General features: G+C 45.6%; 2 protein-coding genes across 6 annotated transcripts in view; both read left to right on the forward strand.

Annotated features, from left to right (window-relative positions):
- RNF185 (ring finger protein 185) overlaps positions 1–14,973 on the forward strand; it is a 36,380-nt gene extending 21,407 nt beyond the window's left edge. For all 5 annotated transcript variants that reach the window (XM_035017398.1, XM_035017397.1, XM_035017400.1 and 2 more), the window contains 6 exons: positions 1,181–1,400; positions 4,243–4,261; positions 5,968–6,080; positions 7,493–7,547; positions 10,395–10,512; positions 12,470–14,973. In XM_035017398.1, coding sequence (XP_034873289.1) covers positions 1,225–1,400; positions 4,243–4,261; positions 5,968–6,080; positions 7,493–7,547; positions 10,395–10,512; positions 12,470–12,567 — 579 coding nt within the window. In that variant the 5' untranslated portion in view covers positions 1,181–1,224 and the 3' untranslated portion in view covers positions 12,568–14,973. The remainder of the gene's footprint in view (positions 1–1,180; positions 1,401–4,242; positions 4,262–5,967; positions 6,081–7,492; positions 7,548–10,394; positions 10,513–12,469) is intronic.
- Positions 14,974–19,051: 4,078 nt separating this feature from the next.
- Positions 19,052–22,827, forward strand: part of LIMK2 (LIM domain kinase 2) — a 58,735-nt gene continuing 54,959 nt past the window's right edge. Inside the window, exon 1 of the mRNA XM_035017408.1 lies at positions 19,052–19,203. Within this exon, the coding sequence (XP_034873299.1) occupies positions 19,188–19,203 (16 nt within the window). The 5' untranslated portion in view covers positions 19,052–19,187. The remainder of the gene's footprint in view (positions 19,204–22,827) is intronic.

Consider the following 22,827-nt stretch of genomic DNA (forward strand, 5'->3'; position numbering starts at 1 on the left):
GGCTTTTTGGTCCTTAACGTCTTCAAACTTTGGAAGCTGGAATCAGAGCAGTCTTTTGGTGTTCCAGTGGTGAGTCCCACACTTATGGTAGGGCCGCCTGCTTTGGAAAGATGGATGAGATGACCTGGAGCCTCACAGTCTCAGAGCTGGAAGGGGACAACTAAGAGACCATGTAGTCCAGTGCCTTAGTTTACAGATGAGAAAACTGTGGTCCACAGAGGAGAGGGAGTTTCTCAAAACACCTAGCAAGCTGTAGGCTCAACTGAAGCCAGCATTGAAGCTGCTGGTTCTCTGGCTATGATAACCAGCCAGCATCTCCTGCTTGGAATTTCTAAGATGGTGGGGGTGGCCAGACCAAGCTCTTCACAGATTCTTAATCTGCACCCAGAATTTCTGGGTATCCTTGGTGTTGGTCTTGTCCTCTTTCTTGCTCAGCTCCTGGTAGGTTCTTTGATTTGGAGGCAATATTGAACAACGGTCTGTTTCTCCCAGCACTTGGTGGCCAACTTGATCTGTGGTGGTACAGTGGTTTGAATACAGACTAGATGTCATGAGTCCCGGTCTCAGCTCCACATTCGTCAATTAGAGGACAGGTCTTGGGCTTCAGTTTCCTGAAGAGATTGGACCAGATCAGCTTTACCCAAAGCATTATATGAATGTGCCAGATTTTGGTATGAGGATAAACAGCTTTTCTGTCATATATTTGTAATTATTTTTCACTTATGGTAACTAATACTGGTTTTCTATGTGCAGTAGTGACAAAAGCCTTCTGGTCTAAGCAGCTTCACCTGCCAATATAGAGGCAGTCCAAAGTTAGAGGACAGCCTGTGAACATTTAGTTTTATTGAGCACATATACCTAGATTGGTTCTCCTGGGAGAAGGTAAAGACATATGAGAAAAGGTCTCAGTTCCTTTGGAGAGCTATCTGGATGGAGGATGTTCTATATTTGTGCAGTGTGTTTTGTGTGGTACTTTCTAGGCTGTGTTCATGAAAGTTTTTGAGTCATTGTTCTCTGGGTAGTGCCCCATGAGTATCATCCTCTGCAGCCTCTGCAAAGTCTTTGTAGGGGTTCAGTCATAATCTGAACTTCTGGAGCTGAGAGAAGATGGGGGTATTGCCATGGAAGCTGGGGAGAGTGGGCTGCAGAAATGGGCAATCAAGGGCTCTCTGCCTTTCAGGATTTTCCTGGGGAGAATCTTCAGTCAGAGTCTGACAGCCAAGGATGGCGAGCAAGGGGCCCTCGGCCTCTGCATCCCCTGAGAACTCCAGTGCAGGGGGGCCCAGCGGTAGCAGCAATGGTGCTGGCGAGAGTGGAGGGCAGGACAGCACCTTTGAGTGCAACATCTGTCTGGACACAGCCAAGGACGCCGTCATCAGCCTGTGTGGCCACCTCTTCTGGTCAGTACCCCTGCCACCACCCCCAGAAGACACACTGCCAAGTTTAGAAAGCCTGTGGCCCGGGCAGCTTTGGAACAGGAGGTTTCCCACCCACTTTGGGTCTCATGATACAATCAGGTCTAAGAAGCAGGAGCCCTGCATTCTCGTCCCAGTTCTACTGCTGATGAGCTGAGTGGCCTTGGGCAAATCATATCCCCACTCTGGACTCTGTACCTCCACCTCTAAAGTGAAAATACTCACCAGTTAGTGAGCAGTTGCTATGTACCACTTGCTGTGCTGAATGAAGAGGCAGTGTGTACAGTGGTTATATTGTGGTACACTGTTGAGCAAGGACAGTGGAGCCAGACTTCCTGTTCTGAATCCTGACTCTGCCACCTCCCTACTGGATCGCCTTGGGCAAGGTGCTTACACACACTCTGTCTCATTTTACAGGGTTGTATGTGAGCAATCAAATGACACAAAATACATAAAAAGCTTAGAAGAGCACATAGCACACACGGAATACTGTGTGTTAGCAATGATCCTAATAATCGTTGCTCTATTTTATGTATATCAAAATGAAGTGGCAGGGTTAGTTTCATTCTGGCCTCCATCATTATAGAAGTCCCTCCTGGATCTGAGGTTCTGGGTAAATGTTGAGATTTTATTCTCCCTTGATTTTGAGCTGGACCTTGAAGGGTGAATTGGGCTAAGTGGAGGGGTAAGAATGGCAGATAAGGCAAAGAGTATGTGCCCCACAAAGCAGGCATTTTCTAGGGATAGACATATGCGCTCTTGGATATGAGACTGAGACCCTGAGACTGCTGTGAACCTCAGATAGCGCCCTGGATGGGGGGCTGGGAAGTGTTAGGGAACAAGACTGGTTAAGAGAGGGTTGGGCCAGATTATCAAACCCAGATTTGATTGAGTAGGACATAAATCTGTGGAATATTTTTGAGCAGGGAACTGGTGTGAAGAAGGGGTCATTTAAGTAGTATTTAAGGGAGTTTAAGATAAAGAGATAAATTTATTGAATAAATAGGATGGGGCAGATTTTGTTCAGGCAGATTTTTTTTTTAAATATATTTTTTTAAGATTTTATGTATTTATCAGAGAGAGAGAGAGAGACAGAGGCAGGCAGAGGGAGAAGCAGGCTCCTTGCTGAGCAAGGAGCCCAATGTGGGAGTCGATCCCAGGACTCTGGGATCATGACCTGAGCCGAAGGCAGAGGCTAAACTGACTGAGCCACCCAGGCGTCCCTGGTCGGGCAGATTTTGTTCTGGCAGCTCTTGCCCTAATCATTAAGTTTTACGCAGAAACTGTTGTTTTCTAGAAATTGGAGATTCTCTGGGGCATTATAAAACCAGGACCTGAAACAAGTGACAAAATTAAGAATAAATCAAGGTACCATTAATAAAAACACAGACTATAAAATGAAACAGATGCTTCCTATCAGAGTGGTTTGTCCCTGGGCAAATCTGCAAGCTTCTCTGTACCTGAGTTTCCTCATCTGTACAAGGGAGATAATTACACTTCGTCATAGGTTAATATGACCCGCCACTGACATTAACAAATGAAAAGCTAGTCAACCATGGCCTGGCACACAGCAGTTGCTTAATAAATTGAAGTGATCACCATCTTTGTTATAATTTTGAACTTTCTCCTAAAGGAAGTCACCTCCACTTCTCCCCCCACAGCCTTCAAGGGAGGTTACCAGTGGAGATCTGTGATTTGGGGTATGTTGGGCTCAGTTTGGAATGACATTGCAAGGTTAATGTAGGAGTCAAATGTCAGGTGTGTCTGTTACATCCAGGGAGATTGCATGTCTGGATGGTGGGGCTAAACTGTGGTTCAGGAACTGAGAAAGGGATTAGCCTCTGAGTCCAACAAATTTTACTCAGAGGAGTCATGTTTTATGAGGGACAGAAACCATGTCCACATTTTCCACTGTCCTGGCACACAGGAGGTGTGCAGTGGATATCTGTTAGTTGGATGAATAAATCAAGAGAGTAAAAGTGAAAAATTTAAAGTTAGAGTAACTTTTCCTTCAATTCTGTAAATGTCATTTTTTGCACCCAATGCTGGGTGATAGAAAGAAGGGACAATAAACTGGAAGTCAGGAGACTTACTTTTTAGTCCTGGTGCCACAGGCTAGTTGTTTCTTGTTTCTGAGTTTGGTTTCCTCATTTGAAAAATGAGGGACTGAGCAGCAATTCATTGTAGTACAACTTCGTTAAGCTGTGAAGGTAGCCCTTTCTGCCGAGCAGCATCTCCATCCTTTTCATTACTTAAAGATGTTTTTTTATACTAAACTTGACCTTTTAAACGACTTCCTGCCAGCAGAGCACTCAAAAGTTGAGGACAGCCTGAAGATTTTTCTTAAACCAGATATAGAGCCACACATTGTGAGCCTTAGGAGGTTATGAACCCACTGAAATGGAGTCTGAAATAGTATGTGTATGTGTGTGTGCATATGTGTATGAGAATGCCCCCATGAATTTTTCTGCATAGAAGGTCTTTAGCCTATATTGGATTCCTTCAGAGGCCACAATCCCTCAAAGGTTGACTTGTAGAGAAGCTGGGTCTGGGACCTGGGAGTCCTTTACAAGTAAGATCCCAGGGTAGAGACTGGGGTCTTGTCTCTATTGCCTAATTTTTCCTGTGATTTTAGCCCAGTCTTTTCTAATTTCTGATACTAGTGATTCCCCGCAGACACTCAGTGGGGTTGCAGGGCTCCAGAGTTCCACCCTGTGTTCCCATTTTTCTGCTCCCACCCTCAGTGTTCTGCTAATGAAAGTATTTTTCTTCCTTTACCCACATTCTCTTTCTCCTTGATGACTGGTTGCCCTGGGGACTCTGGCAGTTGGCCGTGTTTACATCAGGTAAGATGCATTTCATTTTACTTTGTCTTTCATCAGCTATGGTTGCACAAGACACCCCTAGTCTCAGGAGACTACTGTCAGAAGCTGCAATCTCCCCTGTTTGTGGGCTCATTTGCTTGTTTTACCACCCTCCCCCCGCCAACCGGCTTTATACACCTGCCCACTGACAGGTACTTGCTGAAAATAAGGGGTCCATGTAGTACCTGGGATGGTCCTCACTCTGTTACTGATGGTCTTTGTGGCCTTAACAGGCCACCACCTCTCTGGCTCACAGTTTCCCATCTGTAGAATAGGATTTGATAGTATGTTAAGTTTTTACTTTTGAGATTCTGCCTTTACAAAAAAACCTCCTAGCATATCAACTATTCCCCCTACCCATAAAGGTCTTGAAAATGTTAGGAAGGGAGAAGTTTTTTTGGTCTCAACAGAGAGCTTTTGTGAGAGGGCAAAAGTCTGTTTTCCCAGCTTTAGATTATTATGAAAACCAGTCAGTTAAGTATTCACCAAGACCCAGGCACGTGCTTAGTGAGACAGCAGGGCCTGGCATCCACAACTGGCTGTGAATAATCACTGTGAGCTGACTGTCTCCACGGTTTTTAGCAAAAGAACCCCACACTAGTAGGTGGCTTAGGAATGTAGGGGGAGGACAGAAGTTCCAGAGATCTAGAGCCTCAGAATCTAGGTGGGAGAAAGAAGCAAGGGAAATAAGAGGGGTTCCCACTATGTTAAGGGCTGTTCATTCTGACTCTAGGAGAACCTAGTAAATTTATAAATTTATCTGCTGGAAATTTTTAAAGAGCACATAAGTTTTGAAGCTTTCAACAGTAGGATAAAGGAAGTGGGATATAAAATCATTAAATGCTGCTTTCTCCTTGGCCCTGAAATCCTAGATTCACATTTATATAATAAACTTTATATTATTTGGTCTAAAGATGCAATTTATGTTCTAAGATAAATGTTGAGAAAATATATATGAATTAAATTATTCTAAGACACTGCAGATAACATGTTTTTATCATTTTTATTTTATTTTAGAGGAAAGTTAAGCAGAATGTTTTTAACCAGTGAAAGAGCTTGGGAAGCCCAAAACAGAATTCTGGTGTTTTTAATATCAAAAGAAACAGTTGAATGCGAAAATCAATGAAAGTACATAAAAAACACTAAGCAAATTTAGGTAATAAGCAAAACCTATCTTTTAGCACATAGTAGATCACCAGAAAATGGTGAGGTTATGTCCAGATGCTGATGTCTGGGATACAAAGTTGTTGAGGAAACGCTGTAAAAATGAGAAGTCACCGAAAGCAAAATTTGGCTGTCAGGGTAATACAGTTGATCTGTTGGGGAAGGCAGAGATTTAAAGTTCATTATACCAGCACCCACAACCTAAACTGAGGCTGGGTCTGTCAGACCCCTTGACATAGCTCCAGGCTTGCAGTTCCTTCCTGCTATGTTGCAGGGAGCCCCTAGAAGTAATGAAGCATGAGGAATCCTGTTTAATTATGAGGTGTTTAAAAGCAATTTTGATTTCACCACTAGTAAATATTTATTGAGTGCCAGGAACAGGAATCAGAGAGTTGGGTTCCTTGAAGTGTTCCTGCTGGTGCTGGTGTTTCCAGTTTGAGGCCTCTGGTCCATGTTGTTCTGCTGGCTATGACTGCTCTGTAGTGGGCTTGCACCATTCACGCATTTTTTTCTCCTGTTTGCAGTGGCTGGAGACCAGACCTAACAGACAAGTGTGTCCAGTTTGCAAAGCCGGCATCAGCCGAGATAAGGTCATCCCGCTCTATGGCAGGGGCAGCACTGGGCAGCAGGACCCCAGGTGAGGCCTTGGGGCACCTCTCACACTCACTCCTCCCTTTGGACATGAATTCACTTCCATTCAGCACCTTCTCACTCCACCTTTTACTTAGTGCTTATAGACCCTCATTTTTGAGGCAATTGGGATCCAGATGGGAATCGGTCAGGAAGGGAGGAAAGCCAAGTTGCTCCTCACCAGTCTGTAATACGTATATCCACTGAGTGTCTGCCAGCGAGCAGGCAATGTGCTAGGCAGTGCACAAGATATCATAATTTTAAGTATGCAAAGTGCTATGAAGGAGCAGCTTGGGAAGCAGGTTGTCTAGCAGGAGACTCTGCATGGAGGGGAGTTGCTGCAGCAGTGATATATAAAGTACAGAGGGAGGAGGGGACAGGAGGTCTGGGAGGCTTTGTGGAGTTTGAGGTGTGGATGGGTCTGTCATTCTACAAACACAGGTTCTGAAAGCCCTTCATAGTCTGGTCACACACATGCACATGCTCACACACCCATAGACTCTCCCAGCAGTGTCTCATACCTTCTCTGACCCCACCCCAGCATACCTTGTATCCATACATACTGGACTTCTCTTAAAGGAACTTACCCTTTCACATTCATGAGCCTTTGTATTTGTTTTCCCCCTGCCTCTTCTGCCCTCTGCAGTCCTACTCCACACCCTCCTCCTCCACTAATTTCTGTCCATCTTTAATGAGCAGCCCTGTAGTTACCTCCTCCTTGAAGTGGCCCTTCTTCCCCACATTAGTTTCTCTCACCCTTGCTTCCACCCTGTAGTTGATACCGTTATTCAAGAAGTCCCTTCCCATGCTGTATTGTGATTGGCTGTAGCCCCTTTAAAGAATAAACACCTCAAGAGTAGGGTCCATCACAGTCTTAGTATTGGTAGTGTCCTGCCAGTGTGTAATGGCTAACAAGCCCTCAGTCCAGTATTTTGGGGATGAGTGATAGAAGGGGCTAAGACCAAGAGGCAAAAAGCAAAGTGTAGAGTACTTACCAAGGGATAGTGGGAGGTAAAGCTGAAGTTAATAGGGGCAGAACAGAGAGATCCTGAATCTCAGCCCTCTATCCTGACAGGCCATTCCTGTTTCAGTTTGGATTTGGGATTTTTAACATTGGTGACCCCCATATTACACAGGTCCAGGGAGGGTATCTGGCTAGCATTCATAACCAGTCTGGGCCAGGCTCCTGTGAGAGGAGTGGGCTATAGTGCAACATGATGAACATTTTAGAATAAGCAGATTTTTCTCCCTGTTTTTCTATATAGTTGCAGTAGAATGAAGATTAAGATTTGGTTTAATTTGGTGTAACTTCATGTGCTGGGCAAGGTGGGCCTGACCCTGTTGGTGAAGAGCTCCCACCACACTCGGAATAGCTGAAAGCATTTTATAATTATTTATTTTACGGTGTTTCTGTTTCAGAGAGAAGACCCCTCCCCGTCCTCAAGGACAGAGGCCAGAGCCAGAGAACAGAGGGGTGAGGAACATCCTAGGAGAAGCTTCTAGAAATGAGCTGATGGCTTTAAAAGTTTCCATCTTGGCCCTACACTTTTTCTCCCTGATTATAAAAGTAAAGGAAAAATTGTGAAATACACAAAGGAAAAGAGGGCAAAAAAAATCACTTATAATCACACCATCCAGAGATAACTACTGGAAATATTTTGGTCTATTTTCTTTTCTATTGTTCTATAATTATATATACACATATATAAATTTTATAGATCTATTTATGTGCATGTATTTTATAGATGTATTGTGTATACATATATTTTTATTTTTTTACAGTACTTGACTCCTGTTTTGTAGCTCTTTTTTAAAATTTCATTCATTCTATATTTGCTTTCGGTATGCTGGGCATTATTCTAGGCACTGGTGATAGATCAGTGAACATAGCAAAGATTCCTGCCCTTATGAAGTTTATATCAGAGAGAGGGAGACTTTTAATGACATATCTTGAGATTTTATATGCCAGTAATATTTTATTTAAAGGCTGTTTAGTGTTCAGTTGTATGAGCTTAACATTATTTGATCCTTTGTTGGACATTTAACTGTGTCCTTTTTTTTATTTTAAAAATACCCTGGTGAACTTATAGATACATTTTTGAGCAGGTTCATGGTTATTTTACTAGGATAAATTCTTAGGAAAAGTCACTAGCTCAAAAAATTTGCTCATTTAAATCAGATGTTAGTGTTAAAATTTTTTTTCTTGTTAAAATACTGAAGAAATTGTAAAAGCGAAATATTTATCCACACTACCAGAATCCCCAAATGAGTATATTTTCATTTCTCCAGAGTAAAATATTAAAAATTTTGAGGGGAAATACCTATTTCTTGTCCACATCTCTACATATTGTCCTGAGCATACTTGTGACCATAGTGTTCAGTTTTATCTAATAATTTGGTCACAAGAGTTTTTCATTTCCCCACAAGAATTAAGAGCATGGGTTTTAGGATCATATTGACCTAGTTTTTAATCTAAACTCTACCCCCTTGACTACCAGGTGACATCACTTTAACTTTCTCAGGCTCTGTTTCTCAACAGAGAGCATCGGCTCCTAACCTCAGGAAGCCAGAGGCCCTGGCCTTAATGACTCTTGTGTGTAGCTCTAGCATATACAAGTGCCTGTAGCCCCCAGTGATGCTTTTTGCCTACATTGCCCCAGGAACATAAACCCAGCAAATGTGAGGACTTGTGGAATTGTGTAGAGGTTGCTAAAAGGGAGTCCAGAGGGTCCATCCTTGGGATTGCACTCAATGAAGTGGTAGTTCCTGATGAAACAGTTGCACCTTCCTGGGTAAGACAGCCTCGGTCCCAGGAGCCCTCAAACTTAACCATGCTGGGTTTGAGTAGGAGGCATCTCTGCACTGAGAAAATGGAAAACTGGTGGTTTTTCTTCTCTGTAGCCTTTTCTTCTTGTTATATCTGCTGTTGGGCTTTATGGATAGTGCCGCCTAGCAAGACCTTTGGAGCTGGATGCCAGGCTGCTTGATATGGGATAGGGAACAGCCGCTTCCATCACTTGCAAAAGACTCACAAATGAAAGCCAATCAGCTCTTTGTGGAGAGCAGTTGACCCAATACATTTTCTTCTTATTTTTTAATCATTTGTTCTAAAGATCTACCTAGGGATGTGGGGGAGGAGAGAAAAATTTTGTAAGATGTGCACAATAATTAAGAGCATGCATTTTCAGGGCGCCTGGGTGGCTCAGATGGTTAAGCGTCTGCCTTCAGCTCAGGTCATGATCCCAGGGTCCTGGGATCGAGTCCCGCATCGGGCTCCCTGCTCCTTGGGAGCCTGCTTCTCCCTCTGCTTCTCTCTCTCTCTCTCATGAATAAATAAATAAAATCTTAAAGAGCATGCGTTTTCAGATCATATTGACCTAGTTTCTAATCTAAACTCTACCCTTCTACTCTGTGCAACTTTGGTCAAGATAGAAAATGGGTTACTTATTCACAGTGTTAAAGTTCCTGCTAAGTCTTTTCATATGAAAGATGACACAGTATAGAACATGTTATGGGGATGATACACCAAACTATTGATAGTGGTTATTGGGGAGAGCATGGCCATGAAATGGTGAATAAGGAGACCTCTGACTTTCTGTGTCAATTATTCCTCTAATGTGTAAGTTTCTTATAACAAGTATATATACAAAAATAATCAGAAAAAAATTAGTGTTTTATGTTTTTTAAATTCTTTGTAGAAATATTAAAACGTTGAGGGAAAATACTTATCTGTTTATATCTTGTTTCCATACCTGCATGTTGGCATGTACTTGTGAACATAGTGTTCAGTTTTGTCTGGTAGCTTGGTCACAGGAGTTTTTCTGTGTTGCTGCATAGTCAGCATCATGGTCTTTAGAGAGTGTTTATCAAGATTTTGATCATGACCTCAATTGTTGGTTAATTAGGGTTCCACTTTTTTGCTATTACCAATAATGTGCAGCTTGTTCCAGTGTTCCCTTGTAATTAGGTGTGGGGGTGGTTGCCAATTTTGCTGTTATAAAGCATGTAGAAAAGCATGTAGGGTGGAATTCTGGGGAAAAACCTGGTGCTCTAAGAAACCTGACTTGCATCAGCAGATTGTTTTACTTGGGCCAGAGCCAGTCCTTTCTGGCATTCACAACTCCTTAGCTGGAACCCCTTGCAAGCCAGAAGGGCAGAGGGACCACCAGGCCTTGCAGTCTAAATGGGAGGAAAAAATGTTCCCCTTTAGAAACAGGTGGCAGAGGGTAGGGAGGAGAGGCAGGTGCCACCTGCAGGTGACATGTTTGACAGGTGCAGGAGAAACATGCTTGTTCTTCTGAACTGCATTTCTTCCACACAGGGATTTCAAGGATTTGGATTTGGGGATGGTGGCTTCCAGATGTCTTTTGGAATTGGGGCATTTCCTTTTGGGATATTTGCCACAGCATTTAACATAAATGATGGGCGGCCTCCTCCAGGTAAGACCCTACTTCCTTGGTAATTCTGTTTGAAGGCTCCTTAGAATTTATTAGTATGCAGATTACAGATAACTGTCACTGCTTGGTCAATCAGCCTTTTCAAAAATGTGAATTCTTTTCAGCTTACTGGTAGTCATGATAATGTATATTGCCCACTTACTAAACATTACGCATGTTCAGAGTGCTTGTCATCACAAATGCAGGGGATCCTCACCACAAGCCTGTGGGATGGGTGTGCATTTAGCTCCATTTTACAAATTAGAAAATGCTCAGTATGTTTCCAAGACCTACTCTGTGCCTATAAAATGAAAAAGAATAAAATGATACCAAGGATACCTAGCTGAGGAAAGCCTAATCCTGTGCATGTACCATTTAGGGGCAGAGAGGAGAGAGGCAACCCACCAGAATTCAGGGCCTTTCTATTCTCTGGCATCTCTGTCCAGCTTCCCTCAGGATACATGTGGGGCTGGTTCCAAGCCCCACCCCTTTGGGAATCCTTTCTCCCTTTCTAGGTCTGTTACCTGCCACTACCTTTCTCTCTCCAGCCAGCTTAAGGGGCCAGCTGCATTCCATGTAGATCAGGGCAGCAAGGTGGGTGCCCTGTACTTTATCCCAATCTGACACCTGGGCCAGGATCCTTACCATGGAGTCTGCAGAGGTGCTGAGGTCATTTGAGCTCTGCTTGCACTCATTGGAACATCATGGTCCAATGAGTGCTGGGCACAGTGTGTGGTACATAAGGGAGCAGTGAGTGTGTGGTTCCTGGCCAGGAGCTTATGCTCTTAGGGACAGACACCTACTCCTGGGTCATCCCAGTTTTCCTCAGCCCCTACCCTGATGCTTGGCACATTGCAGGCAATCAGTAAGTCTTTGTTGACTGACCGCCTGCATGAATCATCAGAGCACCCACTTGGGGAATAGTACAGCCCCAAGAGATCTTGGAATACCCTTCCTTACCTCCTCCACCTCAAAGGTTTCTCCTTCGTTTATGCATTTTCTCAAAGGAAGGAGACCCACAGGGCGGGGTGTGCTCTGCCCCGAAGGAGGGACAGGACAGTATGGCGGCACCAAGAACCCACTTGGCAGCTTGCTTCCCTTCTTCTTGCTTCAGGGCTCACCCTGGGTTCCTTAGGTAAAGAGTTCTACAGCCAGGCTGGACTCTGGATCACTTTATCCCCCTGCCACAATCACAGTTTTCCTTTGCCATAAAATTTGCCCATCTGGATATAGATTTCTTACTCTCCTTCCCCCCCAAGTCAACAGGGAGCTCTACATAGTAGCTTTTCTCAAAGCAGGGACGAGTGGAAGCCTAGCTCTGCCCCTAGCTTGCTGTGTGATGGATGAGACAAGTCACTTTGCTTGTCTGGGCTCTACTTCTGTCCCCTGGAAAAGGAAGGCACTCTATGTGGGGCTCTCTGCACGCCCCCCCATCCCCCAGCTCAAAGTGCCAGCATCTAGAGACTCCCATGACTCACAAGGGAGCATGCAGGGAGGCTGAGAGCATGACTGTGCGGCTCTGCCACTAACACGTGAACCTTGTGATTTGGGGCAGGTCACCTCATACCTGTGCTTCAATTTCTTCTTACACAAAATGGGAATACTAATACCCACCAAGCCGTAATGTATGTACAGAACTCTTAGCACACAGAAGATGCTTAACAACAGCTTTTCTTTTATTATTTCTTCTAAGAGAGTTTCCTATTTAATTTACACCTGCAGACCAAACTGTCTTAGGATGAACTGGAGACCTTGTCCTCATTGTTATATTATTCCGCATATCTTCATAATTTCAGTTTTGTTTTGCCTAATGTTATTTGGGGTTTGGAAATCTTTTTAGCGTGCAGAGTTCTGATGTAAAGAGATGAAGACTAGTGCTCTCGACTTCTGGCCCAAATGGGCAGCAGTGTGCACAGCTGCAGTGTTCTGACACCCTCTCTTCTCCCTCCTGTCTCTCCAGCTGTCCCTGGAACACCCCAGTACGTGGATGAGCAGTTCCTGTCACGCCTCTTCCTGTTTGTGGCCCTAGTGATCATGTTCTGGCTCCTGATTGCCTAATGCTGGGCTCCCAGCCTATATCCATGGCAGGGCCTCTGGACTGGTGACATGCCACACCCACTCTTGATGTTTGGCTTCCTGGCTAATCCTGATCCCTGGAATCGTGGGGTCAGTAACACATCAAGGAGTTTTGCTTCTCCATCAGAGCTTAAGGACTCAGGACCAGTTGTCAAGGACTTTGGAGTATGGCCACTGCTGTAAACACCCTGCTTATAACTACTCAGTCCTTGGCATTGAGTCATCTCTCATGAGTTACACCATGAAATCCTGTTCCCAGCCAGCTCAGCAAGTCCTGACTCTGCACAAGAAAGAGGCAGGAAGAGAGAAACTGTCAGTACAATTTCACCTGAGTTTAATATTATAAAAACAAAGGGATGAACCAAATAGAAACTTTTTTTCATCTCTTTAAATACCCCTTGGTGAGTGGCCTCCAAAATCAGTGGACTCCTCATAGAGAGGTTTCCCCCTCTGTATCCCCGTGCTGTTCTGCCCTATCTCCTCCTCCTCCTCAGCAGAAATGCAAGAAATTGCTGTCCTCTAAAGATCATAATTGCAGCAGCTAAAGCTGGAGTCACTTCATGAATTCACCAGAGATCCAAAGATCTTTTACTGGCTCTGGGATGTGCTCAGTCTCTTTGGCTCCAGAGAGTGGCTTGAATGACCTCCTGGTTTCCTGGAGTAGATTATCCCCAGAGACATGTGGCTTCAGTCACAGATTTCCCATCATCTTTCCTCCCCAAATATAGGCACATCTGCCAGAGGACGCATAGTGGAGACTACTGCTGAAGCTGGAACTGACTACTACTCATTAGGAAAGACCTGCCAGTGGGGCTCTGGTGGGATTTGGAGCTCTGATGCAGGAACAACTGAACAAGCAGCCCTGTCCCCAAGGCTACAAAAGCTCTGGGTGCATTCTCTCAGACCCACCCAATGGAAACTGGCCGCCTTGTCATGTCAGCTCAGCTGCATGTTGAAGACTATCTTCCCCAGAAGCCAAATTGTCCTTTATGAAGAGGCAGGAGTGGGGAGATCCACATGTGACCCTGGTTTTGGTGTGGCTTGGGTGGATACCCCTGAAAACTTACATCTATGCTAAAACCAGAGAGAAGCATGAAACTGCAGAGCAAGCAACTCTTGATGATTTTTAAAGCCAGGCAGCAGGGCCTAGAGACCCTCATCATGTTGATATGGTGTGGTCTTCCCCAGGAAATTTCCAGGGGAAATCATCTTCTTAAGCCCTTGACTTGTGTTTCCACTTCACAGACTTTTTCCTCAGAATCTGATTAAGGGAGTGATTCCAGGCAGCAGGACAGTTCACTTGTGGAATGGTTCTCACTGTGCTGGTCAGGCCTCTTCCTAGAAATCCAGCCCCTTCCAGCAGATTCCAGGGATCGAAGGAGATGGACTTCCTCTGGGGGCCTCTCTGTCACTACCAGTCCGCACTGCTCCTGGCTCACCCCCAGCCATAGCCAACAAGTGGTAGAAAGCCCCACCTAGTGCTTTTTTCCAGATGTGGCTCTGCATAGCCTGTGGAAACCAAGACCTTGAGGAAGATGAGGGAAGTCTTCCTCCTCTCCTCTCCACAGGCCCCACCCCTTCCCCTCTGTGCCTGTCAATGCCAGAGTTCAGTGTTTAATCAGACAAAATATAAGTATTGAATAGGTGGTTTTGTTTGCCAAATCCATTTGGTAGGACTAAGCCACCAACTTTATGGGTCCCTGATGGATTTTAAACATTCTTGGGACACCCACTCAAGAGTGCTCTTTTTATCACCTCCTGGAAGTCCCCAAAGTTGGGGAAGTGGAGTGGGGGGCGGGGGGGGGGAGCTGTCTGAATTCTCAGCATAAGTGAATTGGTGGGATCGCTCAGTGTAGTAGTCCCACCTAGTGGTGAGAGAGAGGACAGTTAGATGGGCCCAACAGAAATGGGTTTCCAGAAGAAAGGTTAAAAAAGGGTTGTGGGATAGGAAGACCAATCACTTGGACTCTAACAAAGTAGTAAGCCCAGGAGAACTCCACCAGCAAGGGCATCCCAGGAACCTGTAAGAGCCAGGCTGGTCATGTGCCCTTTGATTTTGAACCTTCTAGGTCCCCACTCACCCTCTACTGGGAGCTGGGGCAGGAGAGCCAACTTGGGACTGCTGGCCCAGCCCCAACAGGAAACCCCCTTCCCACCACCCCTCTGCAGGTTCACCACCTTGCCCCTCTGCCAAGGCAGTTTTCCTTTCTTTTGTGTGTTGTCTATGTTCTTGGCCTCCACCCACTCCTGCCACCTTTGCGGATTAGGACCAGGTCCCACCCACAGTCAGAAAATGACACCATGTACAGTGGCACACCTTGACCAGTCACTAATTTTCACTGTTGTGAAAGTGATTTGATTTAGAATTAAACAAATGGTTTTACATTACTGTGAGTTGTGGACTTGTCTGTGTAAGGGGGTGGGGCAGGGGATGAATGGGTCGGGGAGTAGTCACACTGATCTGGCCTCTGGGAAACACCTCTGCATACATGGGAATGTCACATCGAGGAGCAAAGTCTTCAGGCAGCCATTGATAATTAGAGATGAGAAGCGCTTCATACACAGCCCTGCCCAAGGTGTGACCCATCTGACAGCCCTGGTCCTGACAAAGTGTATGGAATCCCTAAGCTTGCAGGCAACCAAGATGGAGCTTAGCTTGTGGACAGTCAGAACCTTGAGGACAATGACAGGTTATTCAGTGTGTGCATTTCTTCACATGTTCTGCAGTCGGGCAGGTGGGCCCCCGGCCAAGCCCTCTACCTGGAGCAGGGGTTCCTCAGTAGCACAGTATGAGATAGAAGATAGTGAGGTTACAAACCTTGCCCAGCCTCAGGCTCCCCAGCACACGAGAGCTACAGGTCATCCCTCTGAAAAGGTCTCTTTTCTCCCTCTCTTCCACTTTGACCTAGGAGTTATCAAGTTGAATAGCACCAAGATTTGGTAGGAAATGCAAAGGTGAGGGCTTTCCCAGAACTGAGCCCAATAAGGAATGGAAAACAAAACATACACTGAAGTAGAATAGGACAGTAAAGCCTCTATGTACTAATGACCCAACCCCAATAATCAACTTGTGTCCAATCCTGTTTCATCCCCACCCTCACACTGCTTCCTCTCTCCTGCCTGGACTATTTAGAAGGAAATCCTAGCCCCGTACCATCTATTAAGTATTTTTTTTTTTAAGATTTTATTTTTTTGACAGAGACACAGCGAGAGAGGGAACACAAGCAGGGGGAGTGGGAGAGGGAGAAGCAGGCTTCCCGAGGAGCAGGGAGCCCGATGCGGGGCCCGATCCCAGGACCTTGGGATCATGACCTAGCTGAAGGCAAAGCCTTAACGACTGAGCCACCCTGGCGCCCCTCTATTAAGTATTTTAAATATGCATCTCAATGGTAAGGATTTTTTAAAACATAGCCAAATGGTATTTAATGTACCTTAAAAAATGAATAATTCCTTAATGTCATCATATATCCAATCATTGCTCAAATCTTCCTAGTTCTCTCAACTTTTTTGTTCAGTTTGCTTGCTCTGAGATCCAAATCAGATCCATACCTTGCTATTGGATTTCTCTTAAGTCTATGTTACATCCATAGGTTCCTCTTTTCTTTCTCTTGCACTTTATCTGTTAAAGAAACCAGTTCATTTGTCCTGTTGAGTTTCCCACAGCTTCAGTTTTGCTGTATGCATCACTGTGGTGTTAATAAGCTCCTCCTACTCTTGTATTTCCCGTAAATTGGTTGTTAGATCCAGAAGCGTGATCAGATTTAGGCTTGGTTTTTTGGTATAACTATGTCATAAATGGTAGTGTATACTTCTTGTTGCATCATTTCAGGAGGTACATAATGCCTGGTAGTCCCTCTTTGTGATGTTAACAGCCCTTACTAATCATTGTCTAAAACAGCACCATCCAACAGAATTTTCTGTCATGATGGAGATGTTCTCTATCTGCACTCTACAACATAGTAACCACTAGGCACATGTAGCTAGCAAGCACATGAAACATGGCCCCTGGACTGAGGAACTTAATTTTCAGTTCTGTTTCATTTTAACTTAAATAGCCACATGTGGCTAATGGCTATCCTATCAGTGCAGATTTCAATTAATTTACAGGGTTTGCAAAACGATATGATTGAAAATGATGTGTTAAAGAAACGAGTGCATTTCTGGGTAGAATAGCACAACAAAATTACAGAGAACATGGAGGGGTTATAGGAATGGCAGAGTGGTACAAGGGCAGAATGTATTCAGGAAAAAGAGTCCTGGAGTGAAGGGAGTAGGGAGAGAAGGCTGCAAAATGAGATGTAGTTCGCTCATGAGGGCCTGGTTTGGCCTTTATTATTTTGTTGGCAACAAGGAACTGTTGAAGATTTTTGAGAGGCAGAGTCTGAACCTTAAGGTGGTTTTCAATGTCCAGGTTCTCATTCCTATAGGTCCAAAGAGTTGATTGTGAGTCAGTCAGCAGGATCTGGCCTCAGAGACTGACCAAATTATGGTCAGGTAATCAAACCGTGAACAGGTGACTTGGGCACTAGAAACCCACATCTTCTCCTTACCCAGGACTTTTCTGTCCTCCAGAAGTCCCCCTCGCATTCACAAGTGATCTTACACTATTCTTTGGATCTATATTGGAATAATATCTCTTCGTTATACCATTTCTGTAGATTGCTATTTTCTTTCTTTACATTTCAATTTGTATTTCTCAAGAAATACCTAAACTTCCCCTCTGGAGGGAACTTGGGGGAGTTGGTTATCCCCCCACTCACTGCTAGTGAACACCAGGAGGGTGGAGGTGGAAAGGAAGTGGAATGAGAGAGAAGACGGAGAAGAGACAGACCTGGGTGCCTTGCTGTGGGGCAGAGGAAAGGGAAGACCAACAGGGGTCTTGGTTCCAAGGCTGCCAGTGCCCATGAACCTGGGAAAATACAGCATAACTTCTTTGCATGTGCAGGGTGAATAAAATCCCTGCTTCCTTTTTGCTAGCCACAAGGTGGCTTGTCAGAGTTCCCTGGATCCCTGTCACTTTAATTCAACACACAATCCTGTGGTTACTATAATCAGACCAGAGATTTCCTCAAACTGTAAAACCAACCACTGGAGGGTTCCCAGGAATTAAAGGAAGTCGGGCACATCCCCTCCCCCACCCTCTCAGCACTTTCTTCACACTCAGGACTTCAGGAGCCACCTGACACAACCAGAGGAGAACCAACTGACCTGCATCCGGTTTGGATTATAGAGGGCCGGAAGAAAGAATTGTGCACACCTTTGCTTACTGGAACCAGATGCAGCAGGATTGAACTTTGTCCTTGGTGGGGGCATCATGATCCATTTCCTTGGGCCCCATCCCTGCCTCTTCCTGGTCATTTGGACACTTTTCCCATGACCTAAATCCAGTCTAAGGAAATGACAGTTGCCAAATACCCAGCACCAGAGAATCAAACGGGAGGGACCGCAGGTCCAGCTGATGTAGCCCACCCTTTGTCACGTGGAGGGCCCCAGTTCCCTCCCAAGCCTAGTGAAGGGAAGTGGTTTTCAAGGCCCCTCAGCCAACTAACAGCTGCCAGGAGCCAGTCAGCTGTTCTAATTCCTTGTCCAGTGCTTTCTCCTCCACAAAGAGGAGCCAGCAGGGCAAACTCACTCCACAAGTGTTTCCTTTGGTCTACATGGCATTTTTAAAATTTCCGAATGTTACCAACATTTAAAAAGTAGGAAAATTCACCTAAATACCTGGAGTTTTGGCTTGTCTTGAAAAATTGGAAGATCTGGTGTGCTGGGATTCATTTATATACCTATTTGGCTTCAAGAAGGATCTGCCTCTGGAATGTGGTTGCACCACCTTCATACCATCTTTGACCTAGAGATTATCTACTGAGTGCCAGCTTACTCAGTGGTGCAGATAAGTGGCTTCTCTGAGCTGGAAGCTTCTAAGAAAAGTCCACCCTCAATCCCCAAAGTTTTGTGGGGTAGTGTCTCCATATTCATTTATTTTTTAAGATTTTTATTTTTAAGCAGTCTCTACACCCAACGAATTTACAACCCTGAGATCAAGAGTCACATGCTCTACTGACTGAGCCAGTCAGGCACCCCTTCATATTCATATTCTTGATCCCAAACACTCTACTGGAAAGAGCTTTTGCCTGGGAGTTAGGAGACCTGGGTTCCCATCTCACTTCTGCTTCTAATGAGCTGAGCCATTTCGAGGTAGTCAAACTTGTTCCCTCGGGTCCTCAGCTGCCCGCATCTGTAAAATGGGCTGAGGGTCCTCTGTTGAGACCCCCAGGTTGTCCCGAGGACTCTCCTGACAAGCCACCTCACGGCTGCACACAACCACCTTTACCAGCTCCGCGCCGCTCGCAGTAGGAGGCGCCAGGGCCCCTACAGAGCCCGAGCCAAGGGGCGGGGCCTGGCCCGGGGGCGGGGCCTGGCCCGGGGGCGGGGCGTCGGCGGGCGGGCCCCGGTGCCAGGTGCGATTTGGTCCTCCCCGGGCGCCGTAGGCGGTGCATCCCGCTTGCGCCCGGGGCTGAGGTCCTCTCGCGCCTGAGGCGGCTGGCAGCGGGAGCTGAGAGGAGCTGCTGCGGTCCCCGCCACCCCGCCACCTCCCCGGGACCATGGCCGCGCAGGCGGGTAAGGAAGGGCCTCCCCGTCCTGTCCCGCCGTTATCTCGGAAGCCCGGCCCAAGACGCCTGAGGGGAGCTGGCAGCCTCGGGGGTTTCGGGCTGAGTGGACTCCCGTGGGTTCCCGCTCCTTAACAGGAGAATTGGCGGGGGGGAGCACAACGCTCCTCGAGGAGGTTGTGGAGCTTCGGGAATTGGGGGACCGGAGACAGAAGGCTCCGAGGAGCAGGCGGTTTGGGCGGTTCTCTGAGAGTTGGAAGGGATGCAGGCTCTGTCCGGGGGCCAGCTTTTTTTTGTGGATCTGGTGACCACAGGCCCTCAAATTAAAACTCTTTTTAAGGAAGCTGGGGGCCTGGGCTCCCTTGGAATGAGGGATATGTGGAATATGGGGAGAGCGGGATCCTCAGGGTTCGGGGCAAAAATGAAGGGATAGAGCGTTACCCTGGGTTCTCGGTTTTCTGTGGAAAGTGGGGGATAGTATGACTTCTCTGACCGGATCCAAGGCTTCTCGCGGATATCTTGGTGCCTGTGATGTCCTGGTCTTAGGGCTCTTTGCAGGAACCCGGAGTGTGGGCTCCCTTGGAGTTTAGGACACGGATTAGGGGTTAGGGAGAGATTGGAGCATTCTTCCTGGGGAAGGTAGGCCCCGCTGGGTTCTGGGCCCTCCATGGGAGCTAGGTCCTCCCTTGGCTTCTCTGAGACAAGAGAGAAATGTCCAGAGGTGAAGGGTAGTTTTAGGTTTAGGTTAGCCAGACCTGCAGTCTCTTCCCAGTCACCTCACACACCACCCTGCAGCTTCCTGCCTTCCTGGCCTGTCCTCCCTGCACCAGGACTATCTGTTGACTATGTTTCCCAGCCACCTGTGTGGGTGGCCCAGCCTCTAGGTCGACCAGGGTCAACGTCCAGAAGCTTGCTAGAGGTGGCAGGAGGGATTGGTGGAGGAGGGAGGCTGTCTTGGATATCTGCCCCACTTCCTGGATTTCAGCCTGTGGACAGTCACTTCCTCCATACTGAATACAAGGACCAGGCCACACATGGGTCACTTCCTCACCATGGAAGCATGGGATTTTTCTCCCCATTCTTGATAATAGGCTTCTGGAGAAGGAGGGCTAGGGGTATAAATGTTCCCTGTCCCTTTCTCTGATTTTTTTTAGCTTCCAGAGTTCTTCAGCTCAAATGATTTCCAGTGACTTTTTCTAACCTTTGTGTACATAAATTCCCTGTTTTGAACCTTGATTCACAGAAACTTGTAAAAGATCTTAGAGTGTAATAGTGTTTATTAGATTCTCTGAATGAACCAAAAAGCTTTCTAGAGGTATTAAAGTGTCTAGGTGCATTAGTTTAGACATTTGTCCATAAAAATATTTGTTGGATACTTCTGTGCCACAAACTTAACCAAGCACTGAGTAGTATAATGATGAACAAAATGGACACAGTCCTTGCCTTTGTGGTGGTTACACTTCTAGAGACAGAGAGTAATGAATTGAGGTAACAATGGAGATAAATGCTATAATAATTGAGATGAACAATGGAGGTAAGTGCTGTAAGAGTGTGGGGGGGGGGAGGGAGTGAATAGAGGATACTTTTCCTTAAAAAAGCAAATGTATTTAGGTCCTTGAGGATAAGTAGAAATTAGTGCAGCAAAGAAAGGGCAAAGAACATTCCAAGTAGATGGAACAGCATAAAAAGGTGACTTTGAAGAGTTGAGAGTAGGCCAATATGGCTTTTTTTATGTCTGGGGAGACTCGGACTCAGAAATGACTTGTTCAAGGTTCTGTAGCCAAGTAAATGGCAGTGGTCAGAGTTCGTATTTTCCAATGTCAAATTCAGTGCTTTACCCTCTCACAAACACCAGAATCCTTTATTATCACAAACACCAGAATGAAGTTGTCCCTTGGAGTCAGAGAAGGAAGTGGGGCTTAAACTTTTACTTGTTCCGTCCAAACTGTTCCAAGACAACTCAGATTCCTGTGTAACAGGAGAATCAACAACAAAGAAACCAAATATTTACTGAGTACCTGTGATGTCTAAGGCACTGGGCTGGGCCAAGTTCTACCTCTTAAAAATTTTAACAGATGCTAGAGCCAGAAGAGAGCTTGAGATAATGTAACTCTCCTTATTTTACATATGAAGAAACCTAGGGAGAAAAATGGATTCGTCAAGGGTCATTCAACTAATGATAGAGCCAGGACTAACCTAGGATTTCTCCTCCAGTGCTCTTTCTGATATTCCAGGCTGCTTGAGATATAGAGTCTGGCACACAAAAAGTCCTTAGTAAATATTTGTGGAAATGAATAATACGTGGTTTGTCCCTTTGAGAGATTCACTGTCTATTGAGAGGAATTAAAAAAAAAAAAGGGCAAATCAAAACAAACTATTAGGGCGCCTGGGTGGCTCAGTTGGTTGGGCGACTGCCTTCGGCTCAGGTCATGATCCTGGAGTCCCTGGATCGAGTCCCGCATCGGGCTCCCTGCTCGGCAGGGAGTCTGCTTCTCCCTCTGACCCTCCCCCCTCTCGTGTGCTCTCTCTCTCATTCTCTCTGTCTCAAATAAATGAATAAAAAATCTTAAAAAAAAAAAACAAAAAACAAACTATTAGAAGGCCTGTATGTGATAACATTATAGAATTTCAAAGGTAGGGGAGAGCTCTCTTCATACATCCATTCCAACAAATACATATTGAGTTAATACTATGTGCCAAGCACTTCTATGCCCTGGTGGATGCAACAGGAAACAAAACAGACCAAATCCCTTCCCTAATGGAGTGTATGGTAGGAGAGATACACAATATGTAAATATTGTGTATATTTAAATATGTAAATATATGAATATCAAACATCAGGGATAAGTGCCCTGAAGAGAAATAAAATAGGATAAAGTCATAGGGACAGTGGGAGGTCAAGGAAGCCTCCCTGATTAATGACATCTAAACAGAGAAATGAAGCAAGGGAGTGAGCCATTTGGATATCTGGGGAAATAACATTTTAGGCAGAGGGAATAAAAGGGAATGAACAAAGGCCCTGAGCCAGGAATGTGCTTGGCATTCTAAAGAACAGCAAGTTGTCCAGGGTGGCTACCAGATTTGGGCAGGAAATGCTGACCAAAATTTGAGGTAAAATTTGAGAAGTCTTAGGTGGATTAAAAGTGGTAAGGGGGGTGGGGTGGGGTATGATATCCTGGTAGGGAAGAAACTGGAAGTAGCATGCATAGCTGGGCAAGTTTCAAGGTTTTCACAAAGGATAGTGAATTGATATGTGTGGTAGAAGCAAGAATGCACAAATGGGGGAATTATAGGAAGTGAAAGATAAAGCTGAGAGGGTAGGTAAAGCCAGACCGTGTAGGGTTTAATGCTAGACTTGTGGAATTTTTCAGTCTACAGTAGAGACCATAGGTTTAGAGGCAGGGAGAGTCATGATGTATTTTATTTTTGACTATCAGTCTGGCCTTTGTGGGCATGATGGATTGGGCAAGGGTGAGGAAGGCACTAATTTGGGGGTGGGAACAGTGGGCCTGAGCTGAAGTGTTAATGATAGGAATGGGGAAGAAGGCACGGACCACAGGAACTACCTCATGTTGGGCAGGGCAGGGTAACTTGGATGGCCATGGATATGGGATGGAGGGAGCGACATAGGGTC

Source organism: Mirounga leonina, unplaced genomic scaffold, assembly GCF_011800145.1.
Source record: "Mirounga leonina isolate KUSES-001 unplaced genomic scaffold, KU_Mleo_1.0 Mir_171, whole genome shotgun sequence".
In the NCBI taxonomy this organism is placed as follows: domain Eukaryota; kingdom Metazoa; phylum Chordata; class Mammalia; order Carnivora; family Phocidae; genus Mirounga; species Mirounga leonina.